Raw genomic sequence first — 22337 nt, forward strand, 5'->3', positions numbered from 1 at the left:
TTATGTTGTCGTCTTAAAGAAAATAATTGTTAAAAGTGAAACTGTTATCTAACTAGTTGGCAACTCTTCCGGATTTTCCCGAAGACTTCATTTTTACATTTAAAGTGGTGATAATATTTTAGCTAAAAGGTTAAAATCTTATTTTTCTTAGCTTCTAATTTAATAAAAAAGATACAAAAATCGATTTTGTTACTAGATAAGTATACTTCGTAAAAGTAAAAGTAGTGCTGAACCTGAATTAATAAAAATAAATTTTATTTTCTAACTTTTTCTATCACTTTAAAAAAAATTTTGAGCACGCTACGAGCCCTGCATTAGTGGGGCTGTAAACTTTCCACGTTTTGGGGTTAAAATTTCCTCTAGTGGTAACTAAGTTTATGTTTCAGTGTATTATTCTTTGTTTTTGAAATTTGTATTTAAATTATTTTCCACACCATCACGAGCAAATTTTTCGAAAGCTTTCGTAATCTAGGCAAAAAAAAACAGCATAAATTCTGATATTTTTAATCGTTTATTACTCTATGAAATATTTACCATCTAACTGGTAAAAATATATATAATTCGTAAGGTCCTATAAAAATAAATAGTGGTGTAATATTTTTCGCCTATTTTTGAATGCTACGAATTAATGTGACTACGACGCCATATTTAGAAGTTAAATAATTATATTAAGTTATAAAAACTGAGGACGCTGTTTTTTTTTAATTATAGGACATCTCAAATCAAATATTTTGTTAGTTTCAGAAGAAATCGAATATTTATTTGTTAGTTTAAAGCAAAGTAGCTACCACAATTCACTTTTTTATAGGGTGCTGCGAAAATTGGCTTGCTGAAAATCAGAACTTAATTTATAGATATGAAGTTTTGCGAATTCGATACTTTAAAGAAAATTATAGTTGAACTGTAGAAAATATCAAATAAGTTATGTACATTTAACTTCTCACGAAAACAAACTAGAAATGAAATGATTTTACCATCAGAGTTACAGCCCTCTATTCAAATAAAACATGAAATTTAAACAAAATGTAAGAATAATTAAGGATAAGTGTTATTAAGGATAAGAGTTATTAAGTCACGTGGTGTACCTTGATGGCGGTGCCTTGGCGAAATTTGATATTCAAATAAGGTAGGAACAAACATAGGATTATTTTTCTACGTTTTAAAATTGATGCTGGTAGCATGAGCGTGCTATGAATTCAAAATCAAATTGTTCTAAAATTAGGAAGCCCGGAAACTAGAATGAAATGTGGGTTTAACTTTAATTACAGTAACTTGTTGTTGCCAAAGAACAAAGCGTTCCCTGGTTAATAGGGTGTTGAAATTTCTCGGTAAGTTAGGTGTCTGCTTTCGAGGCTTTATAAGAGATTTCTGCCAAGACACGCCTATTTTTGGGAGAGTTGGCGAAACTTGGAAATATTTAGGTAGTACACTATTAATTCTGAGTCTTGACTGTAGTAACTGTAATTAGAAACAACTTGCTTGAATTATTGCTTCAGAGAAGGCTTTTCAGGTTATTGTCTAAAGTCTTTTTTTATGAGCGACAAGAAAGATGCTTTAATGCTTGAATTTTAACGTCAGAAAAAAAAAAAATTTTGGGTTGCTGACAAAAATCTTTCTTATGAGCGACAAAAGATAGAGGTTCGAATGTTCAAACATTAACGTCAGAAAAGGATTTTGTGGTTTCTGACAAAAAAAAATTTTATGAGCGACAAAAAGAATGACTCTTGAATGCTTGAACATTAACGTCGGAAAAGAAATTTTGGATTACACAAAAATCATTTTTATGAGCGACACAAAGAAAGAGGCTTGAATGTTTGAATTTTAACGCCTAAAAGGGATTTTGGGGTTACTGACAAAAATCATTTTTATGAGTCAATAAATGATTTTTGTGTTGTTGAATAAAATATTTTTTATGAGTGACAAAAAGAAAGAGACTTGAATGCTTGAATCGTTACGTTAAAAAATAATTTTTGGGTTACTCGAGAAAGTTTTTTTTTATGAGTGACAAAAAGAAAATCGGTAAAATTGTTAATGTCAGAAAAAAATTTCGGTTACTATTTGAAGTCTTTTTTTTTATGAGTGCTCAAAGGAAAGAAGCATGTATGTTGAATCTTTAAGACAGAAAAAGATTTTTGGATCATTGGATAAAGTTTTTTCTTATGAGCAATGATGACCATTTGAGTAAAATTCAATGGTGCGTAAATAGTGAAACTTTATGCTCCAAAAATAACAAAGCGTTGACAATATTCATAACAATATAGAAACCAAACTATATATTGGAAATCCCAACTAACTGGTTTTTAGTGTTTAGAAAAAAGTGCTATTTTTTTGTAAAAACAAAATAAAGTATTAACAAGCAAGAGAAACTGCATATAAATTTAAACTTTAATTTACTAATTTGGTCATCTGTAGTTTAAAATTGTTGTGAACATTTACACAGTAATGAACTACTAACTTAAAGTTAAAAAATTCCAGCATAGCTTAGCTTAACCAGAGATGCAAACTTATGTGCTCGTTTTGGAAGAATTTTTTTCTAGTGGTAGCTAAGTCTATGTTTTAATGCATCATTCTTTGTCTTATAAGTTTGAGTTAAAGTTGTTCTTCACACCACTCACAACTACTTGTAAATGATTTAAAAGTTCATCTGAATCGTCTCTTTATTCAAGCTCTGTAGTGTGACGATTCTTGACAGGGGTGAAAGCGAGACGGAAAAGAGGAAAGGCTGGTAGTAAAACCATTTCAGTTATAGTTAGTTTTGGGGAGGAGTTTACTTATTCTTTTTTTACATTTTTCAAGAATATCTACTTTATCTTTGAAAAGAAGCAGTTTTATATATATGCCAGAATTATAAAAGAAATCTTGATAGTTACAGATATTTCATTTTTTTCGAAAAAAATGCTGGAATGAAATGTTTTACGTACCAGGTTTTTCTCTTTTCCGTCTTGCTATATAAGGGCTTTCACCCATGGTTCTTGAAATGTTGACAAAATTATTGAGAATTCTGGAAGCTTTGCCTTTAAACTGTTTACCACTGTGTAAAATATTTCGTAAAAAGCATAATAAATTAAAGCCTTGGCGAGAGGCCTCCTATAACTGAAAGCTTCCACGCGGTTTCTTTTAGAATTTTAGATAGTCCAGTTTAGGAAAGAAGTATTCAATAGAAAATCTATGTATAAAAATTTGTTTAATTTATGAATAAGATTGGTTTGCTTTATTCACTTGTCAGCCACCACACATTCATTTCTCAAATACCTATGATAAATTTCTCTCAATTATTTGCAAAATAGAATTGGGATAAATGCACACAACTGGTTCACTTTTTAAATAGTCTGCGCAGAATACTTATAAAAAACTGTGTGGATGCTTTCTAATATAGGAGGAGATGGGTAATTACTATAATTTTCACATCTCAATGATTAATAACCACTTTATTTAGTGGTCATTTTATGAAAAGTGTGCAAGTAGGAAAATTTGTCAAACAAACTTATAGTATTGTGTCTGTCATTTTTAACTCTTAAAAGCCCCTCAAGTGCAGAGAGTAAAATTCTGCTAATATTTAAATTGTGTTGAATGTTAATAGCTGAAGTATTAATTCCTTAAATTTTCTCAAATAACAAGAATGATTTTTAGTATTTTAAAAAGCAACAAATGGCTATCAAAATATATTTTGATGTTTTTTAGAAAAAAATTATTTTTTTGAAATCGTTTAATTTTTTTTAAAGATCTTTTAAAATATTTATAAAAAAAAAAGGATTTCTTACCTGGTCAGTTTTTGTCAAAGTTTGAAATGTAGGCAAGCATTTGACCCATTTGATGACCATAAACAGTAGTCTAGCCGTAATCTCTTGAACAGATTCCCTATTAGAGGACAATTGTCCCCCTCCAAATCCCAAAAGTCCCCCACTACTCCTCCCACCATTTCCTCCTGACGATTCTGATGAGGGTGGTGGAGACATCAGTTGGGGACACAGAGGATGGGGAGGCGGCGGTGGAGGGAATCCAGCGAAATGTGGATGTTCTGGCAATTTGGAGAGGACCCCTCCTCCAAGGGCGCTGAGCTTCACGCTGTTCCATATCAGTTCTTGAGACTTTTCGGCGTTGAGTAGCATCTGGAGGAGCCCTGCGGAGGACGCCCCAAGGAAGGCGGCCGCAGCAGACGAGGCAGCATCCTTGGGTGGGGGCGGCGAACCGAATAACCCGGAACCGCCTCCGTCAGCCCCGGCTGCTGCAGCTGCAACAGCGGCTGCGGCCAGCGAAGAAGGCAGCTTCGACATGTCGAATGCCAGTTTGGCTGTGTAGGTCTGGTGGTGGTGGTGATGTGCCGGGGCGCTGAGTCGGTGGTGATGAGTGAGCGGGTGCCCTAGTTGTATCGGGTGGTGGTGATGGTGATTCGGTTTGATAGGTCCGTCTGAATTGTCTTTAAATTTAGGTTTTCGTGGTCCTCTTTCGTGCTGGACCGCTGTAAAGAAATGGTTCAAATTATTATTTTATTTTAAAATAATTGTTTTTAAAAATTAAAATATTTCACTGATTTTGGAGAAAAATACCAAATGAACTAAATTTGTGGCAAATTCAACAGGATGCTAAGAAGAGTTGGCGTAATTTAAATCACTTGATTTAAATCATGCCATGTCTACTGATAATGTCAGATATGCTACGAGCGACAAAAAATGTAAGAAGTGGAAGAGACCAATTCAGTTTTATTTATTTAATCCATTTAATTATCCAATCGTAACTACCACTGTGACTTACATTGCAAATTATTAATATTTAAACTAAAAACACTTTCCTCAATCCTCCGTTAAACGCTGTGCAAAGCATGGAGGTAGCTGGTTCAAATCCAGCTGTTACCTATATTGGGCTATCTATCTTTCGATTTGACAAAGAGTTTTAAACTTGCAAATGTATGTAATTCTAATAAACCGATACAAACACCTTCAACAGTCAACTGAAGGAAATATGTTAGAAATTTTAATCGCTCTTACTAGAGTTTTGCTGTTCATTAATCACCACTTTTTGTATGTTTAGTTCTGTGCTATCCCTGTAGATATACCTACTTCATTTCATTTTTATAGCTTTTTTTAACATTTAATACATGTTATTGCTTAAAATGACAAGTTCACTACAATCACAGTTAATCTGCTATGGCTATTTGTCGTTATAGCAGACTTCTGTAAGTTATAAGATCTGGTAGTCACGAACTATTAACTCTTTCTGAACTAACTTTCAAAAATTTTAATAGTTTGTATCTTTTAAACTTTTTATCAACCACGTTTTATTTTTTAAAAATAATAAAGATAGTTCAATTTGGCTCGGTGCTGACATTCATTCGATGACTACAATTCTCAAGATGTTCCTTCTTTAAAATTTTTGATTCGAATTATAAAGTGGTAGCGAACAGTTCAAATATGTTAATTTGGCCATCAAGTGAAAAATTCCCTGCATAATTGTTAGGTCTTACTAATTTGCTTAAGTTGAATACATATAGTTGTCAAAAGTGTGTGCTTATTGTCTTTCTTCTATCTGAAAGGGGAGGAATTCACTAATTTTGTTAGCAACTATAAACGCATTGGAGTTTAATACTCTGGTGGTAGCTTCACACTAAAAAATTAAAACTTGTAGTCAACTAATCTTTAAAACTATCAAAATTTTTATTAATTTCACTTTATTTTAAAAATAGCACTGCAGTGAATCATGGAATTCTGAACTATATTTTAAATGATTAACATATCTTTAGTAATCAAAATTTCTTCTTTTACAAATTGGTGAAAATTATCATAGTTTTCTTTAATTATTTATAGGACGCTGTAACCACTACATTAAGCTCTGATGTTACAATTTCCATAACCTGCATCTGTGGTTTGTACGAAATATTTTTCCAGTAGTAGTAAACAAAAGGAGATATTTTTAAACAAAATTTTAACTCTTTTGTTAAAAGCACCGAATTTAACCAGTATCCACGCGACACCCTGTGTACATTAGCATCGTATTTAGCCAACACCCATGAGAAGTAATGTGTCACAAGCGTCGTATTTGGCCAACATCCATGCGATACTCTGCGTGGCTTGCGTCATTTTTAGCCGGCATCCATGAGATATTTTGTTTGTCTTGCGTCGTTTTGTGTGTCTTGTGTGTTTAGTGTCGTTTGTATTGTAAATCTTACCACATGCAGACCTAACAATAACGATTTGTTTTCAGTACTTTCTCGGAATGCCAACTGCTTCAGATTCAACAAAATATTACCAAAAAACAAAAAGAAAAAAAATATTCAGATTTTCGTTTAATTTTGCCCACATTTCACAAGGCTCAATACGGCTTAACTGTTACAAAGTAGCATATCACTTAAACCTTTGAATTACTTAAGAGTAGTGATGAGTAAAAAACCGCATAAATCGAATTTACTAAAAACTTGAAAAAGACATTAAAAGACTGCCACTCGAAAATATTTGTCCACTATTCGGAGCAAGTTGGCAAGTATACTACACAAATATTATTACCAAAAAAATTAATATTAATATCTGAATAACGGTATATTGTTATTAAAATATTTCAAATGTAATAGTCAGTGATTTGTGACTCATTAAAAATTAAATGTGAAGAGTGGTAAGATTTCGGAAGTCTCCCATGTAAAGTCATTTTCCTGTGCATGTTATTTTTAAGCATATACTGAAGATTAAATTAATTTCTTTTTAACACTTATTTTGTAAGTAATAGAACACTAACTTCAATTTTGAATCTTGATAACAATGATAGCCCGCTCAAAAAAATTATTTATACATGAATATATGACTATCATTATGACTCACAAATCAAGAATATTTCAAAAAATTTTAAAGATCTTAATTTAAAATCATTGACACTTTTCATTGATAACAGTGATAGTCAGTTCAAAAAAAATCTAAATAATAGCTAAATAATAGCTGATATCTAAATAAATGATAATAATCATATATTCAAATATAGTTAATTTTATGACTCACAAATTAAATCAAAAATGATTCGATTATGACTCACAAATCAAAAATATTTCAAAAAATTTTAAAGTTCTTAATTTAAAATGATTAACACTTTTCATTGATAACAGTGATAGTCAGCTCCAAAAAAATCTAAATAATAGCTAAATAATAGCTGATATCTAAATAAATTATAATAATCATATATTTAAATATAGTTAATTATATGACTCACAAATCAAATCCAAAATGATTCGATTATGACTCACAAATCAAAAATATTTCTAAAATTTTTTTTTTAAGTTCTTAATTTAAAATTAAAAAAAAAATCTTGACTAGAAATATTGCTTAGTTTAGTTAGAAAAGTACAGAAAGCTCTTGTTAAAGTATTTCACATATATACTTATATATTTTTAATATCAAAATTCGAATAGCATTAATTTAAATTTTCTGTCAAACGTGATTAAATTAATTAGAATTCACTAATTAATTAAGATTAAATATTTATAAATGGTGCATACGCTATTAAGAGAATATTTAAATATTCCACAAATCATTTATGTAAATTAAAGAAGAATATTATCTTAATTTTTTTTTCTATATTTACTAAAGATTTTACGAATACAATGTCTTTACTTCCATTTGAAACTTAAGAAACTAAGCTTAATGAAGATTAATTTATTCAATTTTCTTTAATAAATTCTGTTCTTTCATTACGTTGAGTGAGTTTCTTTTTTTAATTCATCAACGTCTTCATTGCTTCAATATTAAATATAAAAATTGCTAGAGATGCATTTAAAACTCCCATTTAGTAGTTCTTAGTGTGTTTATTAAAATTATTGATAATTTCTGGAATTCGTCAAAAAATAATAACTAAAACAACAAGGTTTTTTTTTTCTTTTGAAAATGTGCTTAAAATTTTTAAAAAATATTTACTTATTTTATTTTATTTTAGCACAAAGAAATGGAATTGTTCTGTAACCTATCAGTTTTCCGGTCACGTATAATTTGTACAATTTTAATTCTAACTGTTTTGATTTTTAATTATTCATTTGTATTTATTTCTATACAAGGTTACCGAGAGCCTTAAAATAAAATAAAAAATTGTGATGAAATTAAGACAAACATCGATACTTTGTAATATAACTAATTCAAATATTTCGTATGCGCCGTTCAAATACTGCAGAATAATCTCTTTGCCAATTCTGGACTTTCACAGTAGAGGGGATAGGAAAAAAAATGAATTTTGGAAATTCAAATGGCTCGCTAAAGCGATCTGAATTTCCAAATTTCATTTTGATATATGGCAATTGGCAACTTTCCAAAAATTCATTTGGAAAAATTGCGAATTGTAATGAAAATAAAAATTTAATAAAATATTTTTATAATCGATAAATATTTTCCGTTTGCTTAAAATTGCGGAAAATTTGAGGAAATCGCGCCTTTTTAAAATTTCTTCAGGTTGGCTATATCCTCTGAAGCAAAGATGGTTCAGTTTTTAATGCGTCGTTGAGGGTTTGAATAACCTAAATAAATTAAATTCTGATAAATAATTTAATTTTTTACGTTCGCCCAACGCTTTAGAAAAACACCCAAGTTTTCGAATTTTTCGTAATTTTTATTTTTGTTCATTATGAGATCAGGAAAAACCTAGAACGGGAAGATGGTTGCAAATCGAATTTCACCTGCACTCGACCCAACCAACCACCCAGATTTATAGGTAGTTTTTACATTATATTTACAACTATATACAGTGCGAAAAATAAGAAACAGACCACTCTGAAAAGCTTTTGATCTAATAATCTGATCTTTACATTCTAGGAATCAATTTTAAAGGTTTGAAGGTATTACCTGAAATATGCTAATTAATTAGTATAGACGACATTTTAAATCATGAAATCAGACACAAAAACGTTCTTTCATTAAATAAACATGCTTTTTTTTTTTAACTTGACGAATTTGGATTCTTGATCCCCAAAATAAAACGAGTAGCCGCAATCTGCAGGATATGATCCCCATAGTTTGGTCAAGAGAGCAGTCCAAAGTTCGGAGCCCTTAATTTTAATTTAATTTTTTGCGTATTTAGCCACATCTGTAGAACTTTTAAAGCGAATTTAAAAATGTTGACACATTTATAAAAATTGTTTATCCAAAGATTTATCATTTCAATGCAAAATAACACATTTAGTTAATGCTTATTTACTATATTTTATTCTTATGTATAAAAATAGTCGAATTGAAAGGCACACAAATTTTACGTCATTTTAGAAAATGTAAAGAAGCATAGAAAATTCAAAATCTGAGCGAAATCGGTCAAATAGTTCCTGAGAAATCAAATTTTAAAAATGCTGCTTTTTTATTTCTCAGGAACTATTTGACCGATTTCGCTAAGTTTTTTCGTTTTGTTATGTAAAATTACATTCTTTAAAATGACGTAAAAAGTTGTAAATTTTACTACTCAAAATGTTTTTGACTATTATTAAATAAAATAATAAAAAATAATTACGAATATTAAATAAGTATTAAAAGCTTTTTTTTCATGAAATTATTTTTGAATAAACAAATTTTAAATTTAGTAGGTGCAAAAATTTTCATTCGCTTGAAAAGTTCTCGAAATATGGCGACATACGCAAAAAATAAAATTAGCATTAAGGGCTCCAAATTTTGGATCGCTCTCCTGACCCAAGCTATGGGGGATTATACTTTCCATATTGCGGCTACCCCCATATTTTTGGAGTCAGACATCCAAATTCATCGTAAGAAAAATTTGAATTTCTGCAAATTGAACTTATCAAAACAATTATATATATAAACACTATCACTCGAAAATATTTAACAAATAAATTTTATTTTATTTTATAACCGTCGTTGAACAGCCGACCCAATTTCATGGGTTTACGACTACTTACTTGTCCGGAACAAATTGACCTTGCTGCTGAAGTAGTGGTCACCTCTATGTACTATTTATAAGATGAAATATATCAATATCAGCAACTGCACTAATCATAATTAAGGCCAATCAAATTTTTTTACAATACTTAAGTACTTAAAGACGACTTTTATTCACATCTTTAAATTATATTTGCTTGTCGTTTGGGGTTATAATTTGAGAATTTTACTACATGAATTTTACTACAACTTTAAATACTTAGGGAAAAATCCCCGAACAAAAACATGGGAAATCAGTTGTTCTTTAGCTGGAACGTTGCGTCGTAACAATATTGATTTTAATGCTCCATGATTTTAACTTCAAATAAAGATATCAGTTTAATTGTGTTTCAAAACAAATTATGCCTTATAATCAGAGAATTTTAGCTGCTCCTCTCGATATACAGGATTTAGACTAGGGAATAAAATTTGTATTTATTCAGGTCTGAACTTTCATTTAAAAAAGTCGGAGAAAAAATTGTTGTAGTCGCTTGTTGGCCCAAAGGGGTCGATTAATGATTGTTGCTGACTTATTACAACAAGCTGACTTATTACAACACTTATTACAACAAGTGGGGTGAAAAACAAATTCATTCTGAGTTTTCATAAATTATATCGTGAAAAGTTGTTTCAGAAGCTAACAGAACCAGTGTCAGCCTCGACGTACTGGTCTGTCACGGAAAAAAATAATCTAATTTATTTAAAGCTCGACTTTTACAAAACGTCTAATGAAAAGTTGTTTCACTTGCAAAAAAAGAACGACCTAATGGCAATTTTCAGCTTCGACAAACTGATTTTGTCTTTGTTTCGAAAATATAATTCATTCCAAACTGAGCTTTAATTACATGTCTCACAAAAATATTGCTGCGCTGCCTGTAGGGTACTTAACTTTTTTTTATCACTGCCTTGCCACGAATGATATTTAAAACACCTCAGAAATTTTTTTTTTTAAAGTTTATTAACATTTTCAGTAAGAAACACTTTAAATCATACTCCTTATTTGTTAAAAATTAGTATTGATTAATGCAATCATAAATAAACCTTTGGTTAAAAGTAACAGACAGAATAAAAATATCAAAGTTATACTTTTGTAAAAAGGTAATTTAAAATTTTAAAATAGCCTTAAAGAAAGTGATTTTATTTAGGAATGTTAAAATCATAAGAAAAAAAAGCACAATCTGCCTTTGCGTAAAAGTTCAAAACGTTATATTTTATAAGCTAACTATTGAAAATCAGAAGCATATTAAAGAAAACGAGCTAGACAAGATTGCCTCAAGCTGATGTCAAAATAAAATTCGGAGTTCACTATTTCTCAAAATAATAATAATAATAATAATAATAGGAATTAAAGAAACATGTGTTTTATTAATATTCATAAGAGTATATCATTTATTGTTGTGAAATTAAGACCGAAGTTAATAATAATAATAATAATAATAAAAACGAATAGGTGCAGTTTTATTCATACTAGAATATCACTACAGAAATTTTTTACAGAATTTCAAGACAAAGATTTCAAAGTAGGTTTCTTTTTGCTCTACCAAGATTTTTAATGTTTGACTGTTGAAATAAAATAGCTTGTATCGTAAAAAGCAAAAGAAAAATAGCTCAGACTTCCTACAAATATATATATCTATATACATACTTCAACTAATCTTATGTTATTTCTTTATTTAAATCTTCTTAATTTATTATTCAGAACTAAACGCTTTTTCAGACTTTATTATTCACATCTTGCCTTTTAATTTATATTTTTGGTTTCAAGTTAAGCATTTTACAGTTTTTAAATTTTACAGTTTTTCGTTTACTAACTGTGAGAGACACATTATTCCCTCGATTTATTTAATAGCCCAATTGTAATTACTCAGATTTCAATTTTTCCATAAGATGTAACATATCATGCAGATTATTTTGCAAGAATTTCTCTCATTTTTATTCAGATGCACTTTGACTTGGTGTCACTTGGATGATCGTTATTTGATGATAATGGTAAAATAAACATTGATGCCCTATTATCCTACCCTTTTTTCTACCTTTTAAGACCCCACCTTCTTAAGACCTTTTTTTTATCCTACCTTTCGGCAATGGTTTCCTACATATATAACAAATTAAACGCGCTTCAGTATTGCAGTAAAAACGTGCCATACGAGATCACTTCTTTATTTACGTTTCTGTTTTCATATTTTGTAATCTGGCAATCTTATTATGAAAATATTTTAAACCATTCATGAAAGATTCCGGTACGCGTAAGTTCATTTGAATTCGTTCCTCGCTCCATAGATTTTATTTCCTGTTTTGTTCTGTATTTTTTAATTTTTTTTTACATTTATTTATTGTTTTTTGCTTGACATGTTTTGTTTCGTATATATTTCTGAGTTAATGAGTTCTTTTTTCGTTTCAATTTCTTTTTTGAGTGCTCCTCACACAATTGTATTGATATTTTGCTTTGACTATCTATATACAATAATAGAAAGCACTCCTTTTTGAGGATATAATAGTGTGAGCTGATGAGGAGATCATATATTTTCTTTATTTCGACTTCCTAATTTTTAATAAGATTTTTTTTTAGATAAATAAAAAAATATTTCAAATTTTATTATATATACATATATATGTATATATATCTAAATGCGACTTCGATATAAGAACAGAAAATATACTGAAAACATTAAATTTAGCATTGACTCGATTCTAACGATAGAATGTCATTGTCGACTTTTACAGCCTACCCTTTCAATAATCGAAATAAATTTATTTCATAAAGTGCGACTCTATCTGATGCGTCGAAAACGAAACCTAAAACCGGAGTGAAGTTGAGAGGTCACGGAGCTGACGCTGTGTCAAAACCGTGCCGACAAGCAGACGATCCTGGATAAAGACAAGGTAAACACGTCCTAACGCGAAACGGGATTACGTCTGCTCTTTTCCCCTTCTCAGCCAATAGGAAAATACCCCGGCTTATGACGTAGGAGTTACGGACTTCAGGGCCTTTTATCAGAGCAAACATGGACAAAGCGAACGAGTACTTAACACTGCAACTGCAACTGTTGTAAGTGGGAGGGTGGAACATGATACGTCCGATTGAAGAGGATGCAGGGCAGACTATCGGAAATCTTTTATCTAGGGGTAGGGGGGTGAAAATCGTGATAGAGTCTTATTTTTGTTCGTTTTCCGTTAATGTTCCTCATTCTAAAGAAAACTGAGGGTCTTGTTTACATCACTTCTGAGCTTGGGAGTGCAGCACTTCTTGTAAGACAAGAAAGAAAATACGCTTTCTGAGCTTTTGAGCACCATGAGAGATGAAAAAATAGAAGAAGGAGTTTTGTGAGGGAAGCAAAAATCAATTCGATATTAAATCTTTTGCTAAAGCCAGGAATTTTTGTCTTGTTTTGGGGGGTAAGTCTGGATTGCAGCTGCTGTCTTTTTGAGATTTCCAATAGATTTCATTGCGAAAAGAAAATGCTGGGGAATATGAAAAGTTAACTTTTCTAAAATTATCTGCATAATGTTGAAATTTAAAAAAAAAAAAAAATCCGAATCAGTTTGTCTTTTATATTTCTGTCGAAATCGTCAACGGAAAAGCTGGTATGCAACAGCTTTCTCATAAGAAAAAAAAAAGAAAGAAAGAAAAAATAAATAAATAAATGAAAAATAAACTGTGCAAAAATAGGAAATGATAAACTTGGAAAATAATAAAGATTAATAAAAAGAGAAAAAGGAAAAAAAATATTAAAATAAAATATTTTTGTTTCAAAAATGTTATAAAAAAATATATTTTATCTTCTGTTTTCGCGCCATTTACTTTTCACTTAATGTGCTTTGTTTTTGTTTCAATTCCTTTTTTGATGCTCCTCGCACTATTGTATTGATATATTTTGCCTTAACTATATTGATATAATATTAGAAAGCACTCCTTTTCGCGAATATAATCGTGTAAGCTGATGAAGAGATTATATTTTTTCACTTTTTTGTTTTTGTTTTCCGGCCTTTTTTCTTCTTCTCTTTTCATTAATCTTTATTATTTTCCAAGTTTTCTCTTTATTTTTAATTTAAATATATGTGGGTGTGTGGAAAGTANAAAAAAAAAAAAAAAAAAAAAAAAAAAAAAAAAAAAAAAAAAAAAAAAAAAAAAAAAAAAAAGATAAATAAATAAAAACTGTGCAAAAATAGGAAGTGATAAACTTGGAAAATAATAAAGATTAATGAAAAGAGAAGAAGGAAAAAAAATATTAAAATGAAATATTTTTGTTACAAAAATGTGATTAAAAATATATTTTATATTCTGTTTTTGCGTGATTTACTTTTTACTTAATGTGTTTTATTTTGTTTCAATTCCTTTTTTGGTGCTCCTCGCACTATTGTATTGATATATTTTGCTTTAACTATATTGATACAATATTGGAAAGCACTCCTTTTAAGCGAATATAATCGTGTAAGCTGATGAATAAATTATATTTTTTCATTCTTTTTTGTTTTAAGGCTTTTTTTCTTTTTCTCTTTTCATTAATCTTCATTATGTTCCACGCATTCTCTATATTTTTACCTTATTTTATGAGTTATATATACTTGCCGCTTACGCGCAATAAATAAAACTTAATAATTTTCTTCATTTTTCTATTTTTTTCTTTTCTTCCTTTTGATATAATTGTGCCATATATATATATATATGTCTGTATATATATACAGGTGAATTAGCCAAATGTCAAAAGTATTCGCCAATTTTCGAAACTCTTCTCCAAATGCAGATCTTAATTTGTTATCATTTATTTTCTTCCCATAAAAAACTATTTTACGGTAGTTTGTTTCAGGTTCATGTAATTTGAGCCCAATTCTAATTTTTTATGTAGCGCATCCATAGAAAATTATTGTAATCAAATCAAAAATACTGATTTGTTTAGAAAAATTCATTTTGACATAATTTTGAGGATCGAGTTAAGTATATATTTTTCTTTTCATTGAAAAATTTTGCCAAAATGCAATTTTATTCTTCAAATTTACGATTTTATCGCATTTGGCGATGTGGAGAATGCTTAGTGCCGACCCTGATATAGATATATATAAATATATGCACCTCACTGATACGCCTAAATTGCTGCCGTAAATTCAAAAGCTTCCAAATATCTAGAGTAATGTTAGGTTACATAAATTGCATCGAACATTCGAAGATAAAAAAGCTTTTAAGAAAGAAAGGAAGAAACCCTTTATTGCTATTATCAGATTACTTAAAAAGTATTTTAAATTTCGTCGCAAAACTACATCAACGTGTTTATTTCGAATGCATCATGCAATAGTGAATATGAAAACGATTTGCTTACTGGTCGACCAAAATCCTATTTCCATTTAAAACATCAATTTCGAAATGACTGCCTTTCTCAGATTTTTTAATTTGAGAGTGAGAAAGAGTTAAATGTTTAGAAGTTCAATTTTGAGAAGTGCAAAATTCGTAAAATTCTATTAAAATAATAAATGTTCGAAATCTCCATTTCACTCTGAAAGGAAGAATAGTTCTTACACAAACGATTTCGACTGAAAGAATAGCTTTAAATTAAAAGGGGAAACTTAATTTAAAGTTTTACTTTTAAATTTTAAAATGGGTTTTGAATGCTTTTTAATGTTTTTCAATCAAAATAATAAGGAAATAACCGTTAAAGTGTTTTATCCGACAAAAATAATCAATTTATTTTAAGACGCTAAACGCCTAGCAGAAAAATGAAAACATTTGCAAGCGATAATATTTTCTTTTAGCTTTCAAGAAATGATCTATACGAAGTGCAAAGAAGACAGTAAAAAAATCGTCTGATCTCATTAAACAGGCAAAAAGCATACTCGCTATGCAGATGTATAATGGAAAAACTAAAGCAAATTTAAATAACTCTTTCACCCAACACAAATTGCATTGAAAAGAGTTTTCGAAATTGGCAACATAGAACAAAAACCAATTATTCCGAATACAAAAACGTATCGCTAGAGTAGTACGAATTGCTTTGACACTTTCCTTCTCAAGCGTTAAACTTTTTTTTTTCGCTCTCAGTTAAGATAAAACGACCTTTTATTGCAGAAAAGTAATAAAAAAATTAGGTAATTTTCCTTGCGGGTTTGTTTTCTTAACTCTTCTGACGACTTTCAATGAGAAGGGTTGAAACAAAATGTCATCGTTTGCTTAAGGGGAGGGAGAGAGGGGTGAGAAAAGAATGATAAGAAGGGAAGCTTTTTTTTTCTTAGGTTCTTTAGTCGTTTTCGTTTGGCTATCTGTTTTCCTTTGCTGAAGTAATGGTTTCTAGATTTATTTTTGTGGTTAGCAGACTTCAGATAAAATGACAATTTTCTATCGAATTTTTCCGTCAAAAGGTTATAACAATATTAATATTCTCGGATCACCGATTTATTCTTTTATTTTAATTAAGAAAAATTAAAAATGTGCCAATTCCATCATCATAAGCTTGAAAAATTAATTAAAAATACAGTGTCTTACAAATATTTTTATAGGTAACGCATTTACTAATTTAATTTATAAAATCCATCACTTTCTTTTATTATGCATTTGTCTATCAGAATAAAAAATTAACTGTTTAATATAGAGAAAAAAATAACTCAAATTTAATAGAAGATCTGGATTTTAATAAAACTAATTCTTTAAGTGTCTTAGAGCTATTTTTCAGTCTTCTTAAACACATCTAATTATGAAAACTATTTTCAAAGTACTTAGAAAAATTAGTTTTCGAGCTTATATTTGCAATGTGTATAAAAAAATCAACAAATTCATCCTAAATTTCAAAATTGCACTTCAGGAAATATTTTATGCATAAAGTTTTAAATATCCTTTAATTTTTTAAATTAATTTTATTTTCTATAAATTCTAAACCCAATGAGGTAATAAAAAATACATCATAAGCATTCAAAAACCAAAATTTTCAAATATCATATATTAAGTTTTTCAAAAACCAATTTCATTTTTTTCAATGAAAATAAAAGGCGGTGTTTTTAAAGTAAATAAATATTTTAATGAATTATACTTCGTATAGTGCACCAAANAAAAAAAAAAAAAAAAGAACCATCCAGAATAATTTTTGATCTAATGATCACGTTCTGGAACTCAATCACAATGGCTCGAAAAGGTGAACTCAAATATGCTAATTAATGAGTGCAGACGGTATTTTAAGTTGCGAAATCAGGCACAAAAACGTACTTTCTGAGAATAAACATACCTTCTTTTCGACGCATTCGGATTTCAGACCCTCAAAATACAGGCGGTGGCCCGTCTCTGGAAAATATAGTCCTAATAGTTTGGTCAGGAGAGTGTTCCAAAGTTTGGACCCCTTAATGTTAATTTTAATTCTTGCGTATTTCACCATATCTCGAGAACTTTTTAAGCGAGTTGAAAATTTTTTGCATACAATTATAGAATTCGTTTATCCTAAGATAATGTCATACAAGAAAAAAAATTTTAGTAAATATTTATTATTTTTTATTATTTATTTAATAATGGACGAAAAAATGGCAAATCGTAAGATATGCAATTTATTGAATCATTTTAAAGAATATAATTTTATATGGCAAAATACAAAATTTGAGCAAAATTGGTCGAATAGAGAAGTTGAATTTCAAAAAAGAGAAACTCTCAGAAATTGAACTTAAATTTCGATTTCTGAAGAACTATTCGAATGATTTTGCTCAACTTTTGCATTTCGCCTTGTAAAATTAGATTCTTTAAAGCGGTGCAAAAATTTGTATAATATACCTTACAACTCAAAATCTTTTCTATCATTATTACATAAAATAATAAAAAATAATAAATATTTACTTAAAACTATTTTTTGGCATAGAATTATCTTTGGTTAAACAAATATTGTAATTGGGTGCAAAAATTTTTCAATTCGCTAACAAATATTCCAGAGGTATAGCGAAACACACTGTAAGTAGGGTTTACATTAAGACCCCTCCCCCGGCCAAACTACCTGACCATATTTCCCAGATTGCGGTTACCCCTATAATTTAGGATTCAAAAATTCGAATCCGTGAAGGAAAAGGTATGTTTATTCAGAGAAGGTACGTTTTTTAGTCTGATTTCGTAACTCTATTACCTAAATCGTCTGCACTAATTAATTAGCATATTTGAAGTCAACCACGAGAGCCATTAAGATTGGATCCTTGAACGCGAAGATCCGATCATCAGATCAAAAGTTATTCAGGGTGGTTCGTTTTTTTGGCACACTGCGCATTTATACCCAATACCTTTTGCATCCTTTCTGGTTGTCGCATAATTTAACTCTTAAACTTTTGTTCTTATTGGCAAAAAGCTAACCCAGATTACTTTTGGCCTCTTTATTTGAAGTAAATGCTCTATTACCTAAAATTTTCTTGTAGAGACCCATTATTGTCGACAAACCATTTTTGATCCTCAGTGATGATGCTCCTTAAAAACAGATAATATTCTTGAGAAGCGAATCGCAGACGTCAACGTGACGTCACAAATTTCTCTCCGTAAGAACTTCAGCGTTTTGTACTTCAAAATTAAACATTGGGCTTTTCAAATGATCATAAGTGGTTGAACTTGAAAAATTTAAAATTTAATGTCTTACTGATCTCACTAGTTGTTATTCCCCGGTTTGGATCAATTAATATCTTTATTTTATTTTATTTTATTTTATTTTATTTTATTTTATTTCATAACCATCGTTGAAAAGCCGACCCAATATTTGGGTTCACTAATCCTAATATTCAACTCCATAGCCTTTTGAACAAAGTTCAGAAGTCAAAGGATCAAGTATTGGGAGAAATTTGCCTTCGTGGAGGACTTTTCGATGGAACTAATCCCCTGTTGCGTTACAGGAAAGGAAAATCACGAAAACCTCCCACGGTTACTCCGATGGCAAGGGGACTCTAAAGAACTATCCGCTAACCACTGAGAATATTTTACATCAGCACTGTGGTCGGTGCAAGCCGGATGCGGAATTTGTATCGACCAGCCATCGCTGGGATTCGAACCCGGTTCACCTCATTGGAAGGTGAACGCTCTATCCCTGGAGCCATCACGGCTCAAGTGCGATACATTATTTATAATGTATAAAAATATTTAAAAGGAAATAAATTTACCGTCTTTGTTCATACAAGCTTCAAAACACTTCCTAAGTCTGCAGGCCCTGCACTGGTTTCTATGTGTTTTATCTATGGGGCACTTTCCTTTTAAATCGCCTTGAGCTTTACAAGTATAGACACGATTTCTATGAATACTTCGTTTGAAAAACCCAGAACAGCCTGTAATAGAAATGAAAAAGGAGAAAAAAATATTAGGCATCAATTGTTTTAAAAATCATTAAGATGTTACAGAAATTTACTTATACACATACGAAGAGTGCAAAAAAAAATTCAGTAAATGAGTAAATAAATCAAAAGCAAGCTATGTACCATTATTTGTACTTCATTATTAATTTTTATTTATTTATATTTATTTTTTTTTAAAATTAAATTAATAAAAACAAAATAAGTAAATTTAATTTATAAAAAATAAGTAAATAAAAATTAATAAAAGGAGTACAAACAATGTTATATAACTAGACATGTAAACGTTTCGGCTCTATAACAAAGCATGTTCTTAATAGTGCCAAAGTCCTGTTGATGTAACTTGTTTGTAATTTCATATGCACCTTTCCGTTTTTCGCTTTCGTTCTGTGTTTAAACTATGAAAAAGAAATTTTACTATAGTGCCAAAATGATCGTATGTCTGTCTATGTGGCAATATTAGTTCTGTTTTCACCTTGTTTCAGCTTCAAGTTGCAGCAATAAGTTAACTCATACCATTGTTTCTCCCGATAATATGGTATGAGTATGCACTTCCCCAGCATTTACCTGATTTATCGCTTTTAAATTTGTTTTCATTTATCTTATCTAAAGAGTATAAGTTTTGTTGATGTTCCATATTTTGAAATATTACTTGACATCTATGCCTCGATCGATGCAGGAAAAGATTTCTACATAACTATATCTCTTGTAAGTATATACAACTATTTTTTTAAAATGACGTTTCAATCTGTGCTCGTGATTTTTTCTTCCACTTTAATAAATTTTCTGCTGCATGAGATTTTTGAACGGATCTTAGGTATTTTAACGCCGTTGATTTCAAATTTGCTAGTGGTTTCTCTCTACAAGCTACAGCTTTTATGCAATCTAATAACATCTTCTAACCAGGATTTTTTTTTAAATTCACGCAAGTGAATACAGCATCGTGAGTTCGCATCCCAACGGCCGAAGAATATCCGTGTATTAAATGGTGACTGGTACACGTTAAATCTGTCGGGGTCACAAAATCCCATAACAAATCAATACCTTGAGGGGTATTGAATTGGAGATGGATTGTTTTCTGGTTCAGGTCGAAATTATAATCGGCGAATGAATGAATGGAGTATGCTTGGTTCAACCATATAAAACGGGCTGTGACTTGTGTGTGGCTTAAGTCGGATTCTTGGCCATCGATATCGCCACTGAAAAACCAAGAAAAGCACCCTTTGTCTTAAAAATTCGCTTGTCTTCAAGCAGGTTTGCTAGTATTGGCAGGTTGCATAATTAACGATAACAACAACGTAAGGCATAATAGGATATAAAAATAATACATTTCAATTGATGATACAATACGTTATGATCAAATGTGCTTTGTCTTACATCTTAGTTTCAAATAAGAAGACAAGTGTATACATATGTAAACATGATCTTATACTTTCTTTACTAACTTGTACATTTGGGGAAAAAATAAACTGGACTTAAAATATCATTTTGAAAAATATGGGTAGAACAAAACGAATTTAGGTTTGAGAACCGCACACCCGAATCAGTTAAGATCAAGTACATGTTTAAATGCAGCAAAATATTCGTTCCAAAGTTTGTTAACAAAAATTCAATTATGTAAAAAAAAAGTCCAATACCAATATATACTAATCTGAATAAACTATACATTTAAAAAAGCATCATCCAATTAATATGATGAAAAAGCACAATATTCTAAAATGGTTTCCTTCTCTTGCTCATCAAGAGAGTAAACTCATCTGCCTTGAAATTTAATAAATAAATTTTGAAATCAAAACAATTTGGAAAGAAAAATTTAAAACTCTAGTACAATTTGACTGTTTTAGAATTCTGATTAAGCTTTAAGTAAAGCATGAAATCTAATTTAATGTCTTAAATTAGATGTAATTTTTTAATTTAACAATTTTTGTTGCAATTAAATTTAAACATTATATTTAACTAAGGAAAAAAATAATTTTTAAATAAATTTTTCTATTTGATTTAACAACTTTATAGTTAACAAGCAATAAATAAATATTAAATATCATTAACAATCATTAAATAAACACTAAATATAGTTAATTAACAATTAATGTACATTAAATATAGTTACAAGCATTTGATATACATTAATTATAGTTAACACACATTAAATATGCCTTAAATATGTTAAACAAACATCAAATACACACGAAGTATAGTTAACAAACATTAACTATGCGTTAAGTATAGTAATCAACATTTAATATAATTATCAAGTAATGGCACTAAATATTATGTGTTTTCATTAAAATATAATTGAATTCATTTTTTTGCATGTGATATGTATGTTACCAAGAAAGATCGAAATCTGAAGAACGTCAACTTTCACCGGTGAATGTCAACAATGGCATAGTTTTTTTTTTTCAACGTCTGAAATATATGCTCTATCTGTTTTGATATTAATTTATTGATGAATATTTACAATAAATATTTATTCGATATTTTAATATCCGATCAGGATATGTTTGAGAAAGCCTAGGTTTTTGGAATACCTGGCAGGTGTGAGGATAATGGCCAATATTCTCTATTTCACTCTTATATATATTTTTTAAAGATTAATAATCTTTGCCCGATATACATATACCCAGAAATCGCTTCACTGATGCTCTTTTTCTTCTTTTTTTGTTCCATTGTGTGATATACACTTGTCCGGTATTTCCTACTGTGATTTTTTTTAAAATTAAGTGCTACTGCCAGGTGTACATTGGCCCTGCTTTCTCAACACTAATTTTTTTCCTAATCTGTACTAATTGTATTTTAAAATATCGAATAAATTTTAAAATATCAATAAGTAATTTAATATCAAACATAACAAATAATTCAGATACTTACCAAAGCGACTATGCAATTATTGACATTCACCGGTGAAAGTTGACATTCTCCAAATTTCGCTCCTTTATGACAGTGTTTCCCAAACTTATGACTTTTGTGTACCCTTTTTAAATTTTTTGTAGCGCTGTGTACCATCATAAAAAAATGAATGTATTTTTTACTATAAAAAAATTGCCCAAAAATTAAAAATCACAACTGGCTGTTGACACCACTCATTATTAACTGTTAAGTAAAAAAATAGCCAATAGAAAAATACGCAATCTTAAATATTTACGGCTAGAATTGTTTTTAAATAAAAAAATTTGA

At 29.6% G+C, this 22337-nt stretch overlaps 1 protein-coding gene across 1 annotated transcript in view; it reads right to left on the minus strand.

The window, feature by feature from the left end:
• Positions 1-22337, minus strand: part of LOC107439966 (nuclear receptor dissatisfaction) — an 86240-nt gene that overhangs the window by 12586 nt on the left and 51317 nt on the right. Inside the window, exons 4-5 of the mRNA XM_016052725.3 lie at positions 18975-19136; positions 3762-4459 (exon numbers count right to left, since the gene is read on the minus strand). Coding sequence (XP_015908211.1) covers positions 3762-4459; positions 18975-19136 — 860 coding nt within the window. The remainder of the gene's footprint in view (positions 1-3761; positions 4460-18974; positions 19137-22337) is intronic.

The sequence above is a fragment of the Parasteatoda tepidariorum genome, chromosome 9 (genome assembly GCF_043381705.1).
Source record: "Parasteatoda tepidariorum isolate YZ-2023 chromosome 9, CAS_Ptep_4.0, whole genome shotgun sequence".
NCBI classification, from domain to species: domain Eukaryota; kingdom Metazoa; phylum Arthropoda; class Arachnida; order Araneae; family Theridiidae; genus Parasteatoda; species Parasteatoda tepidariorum.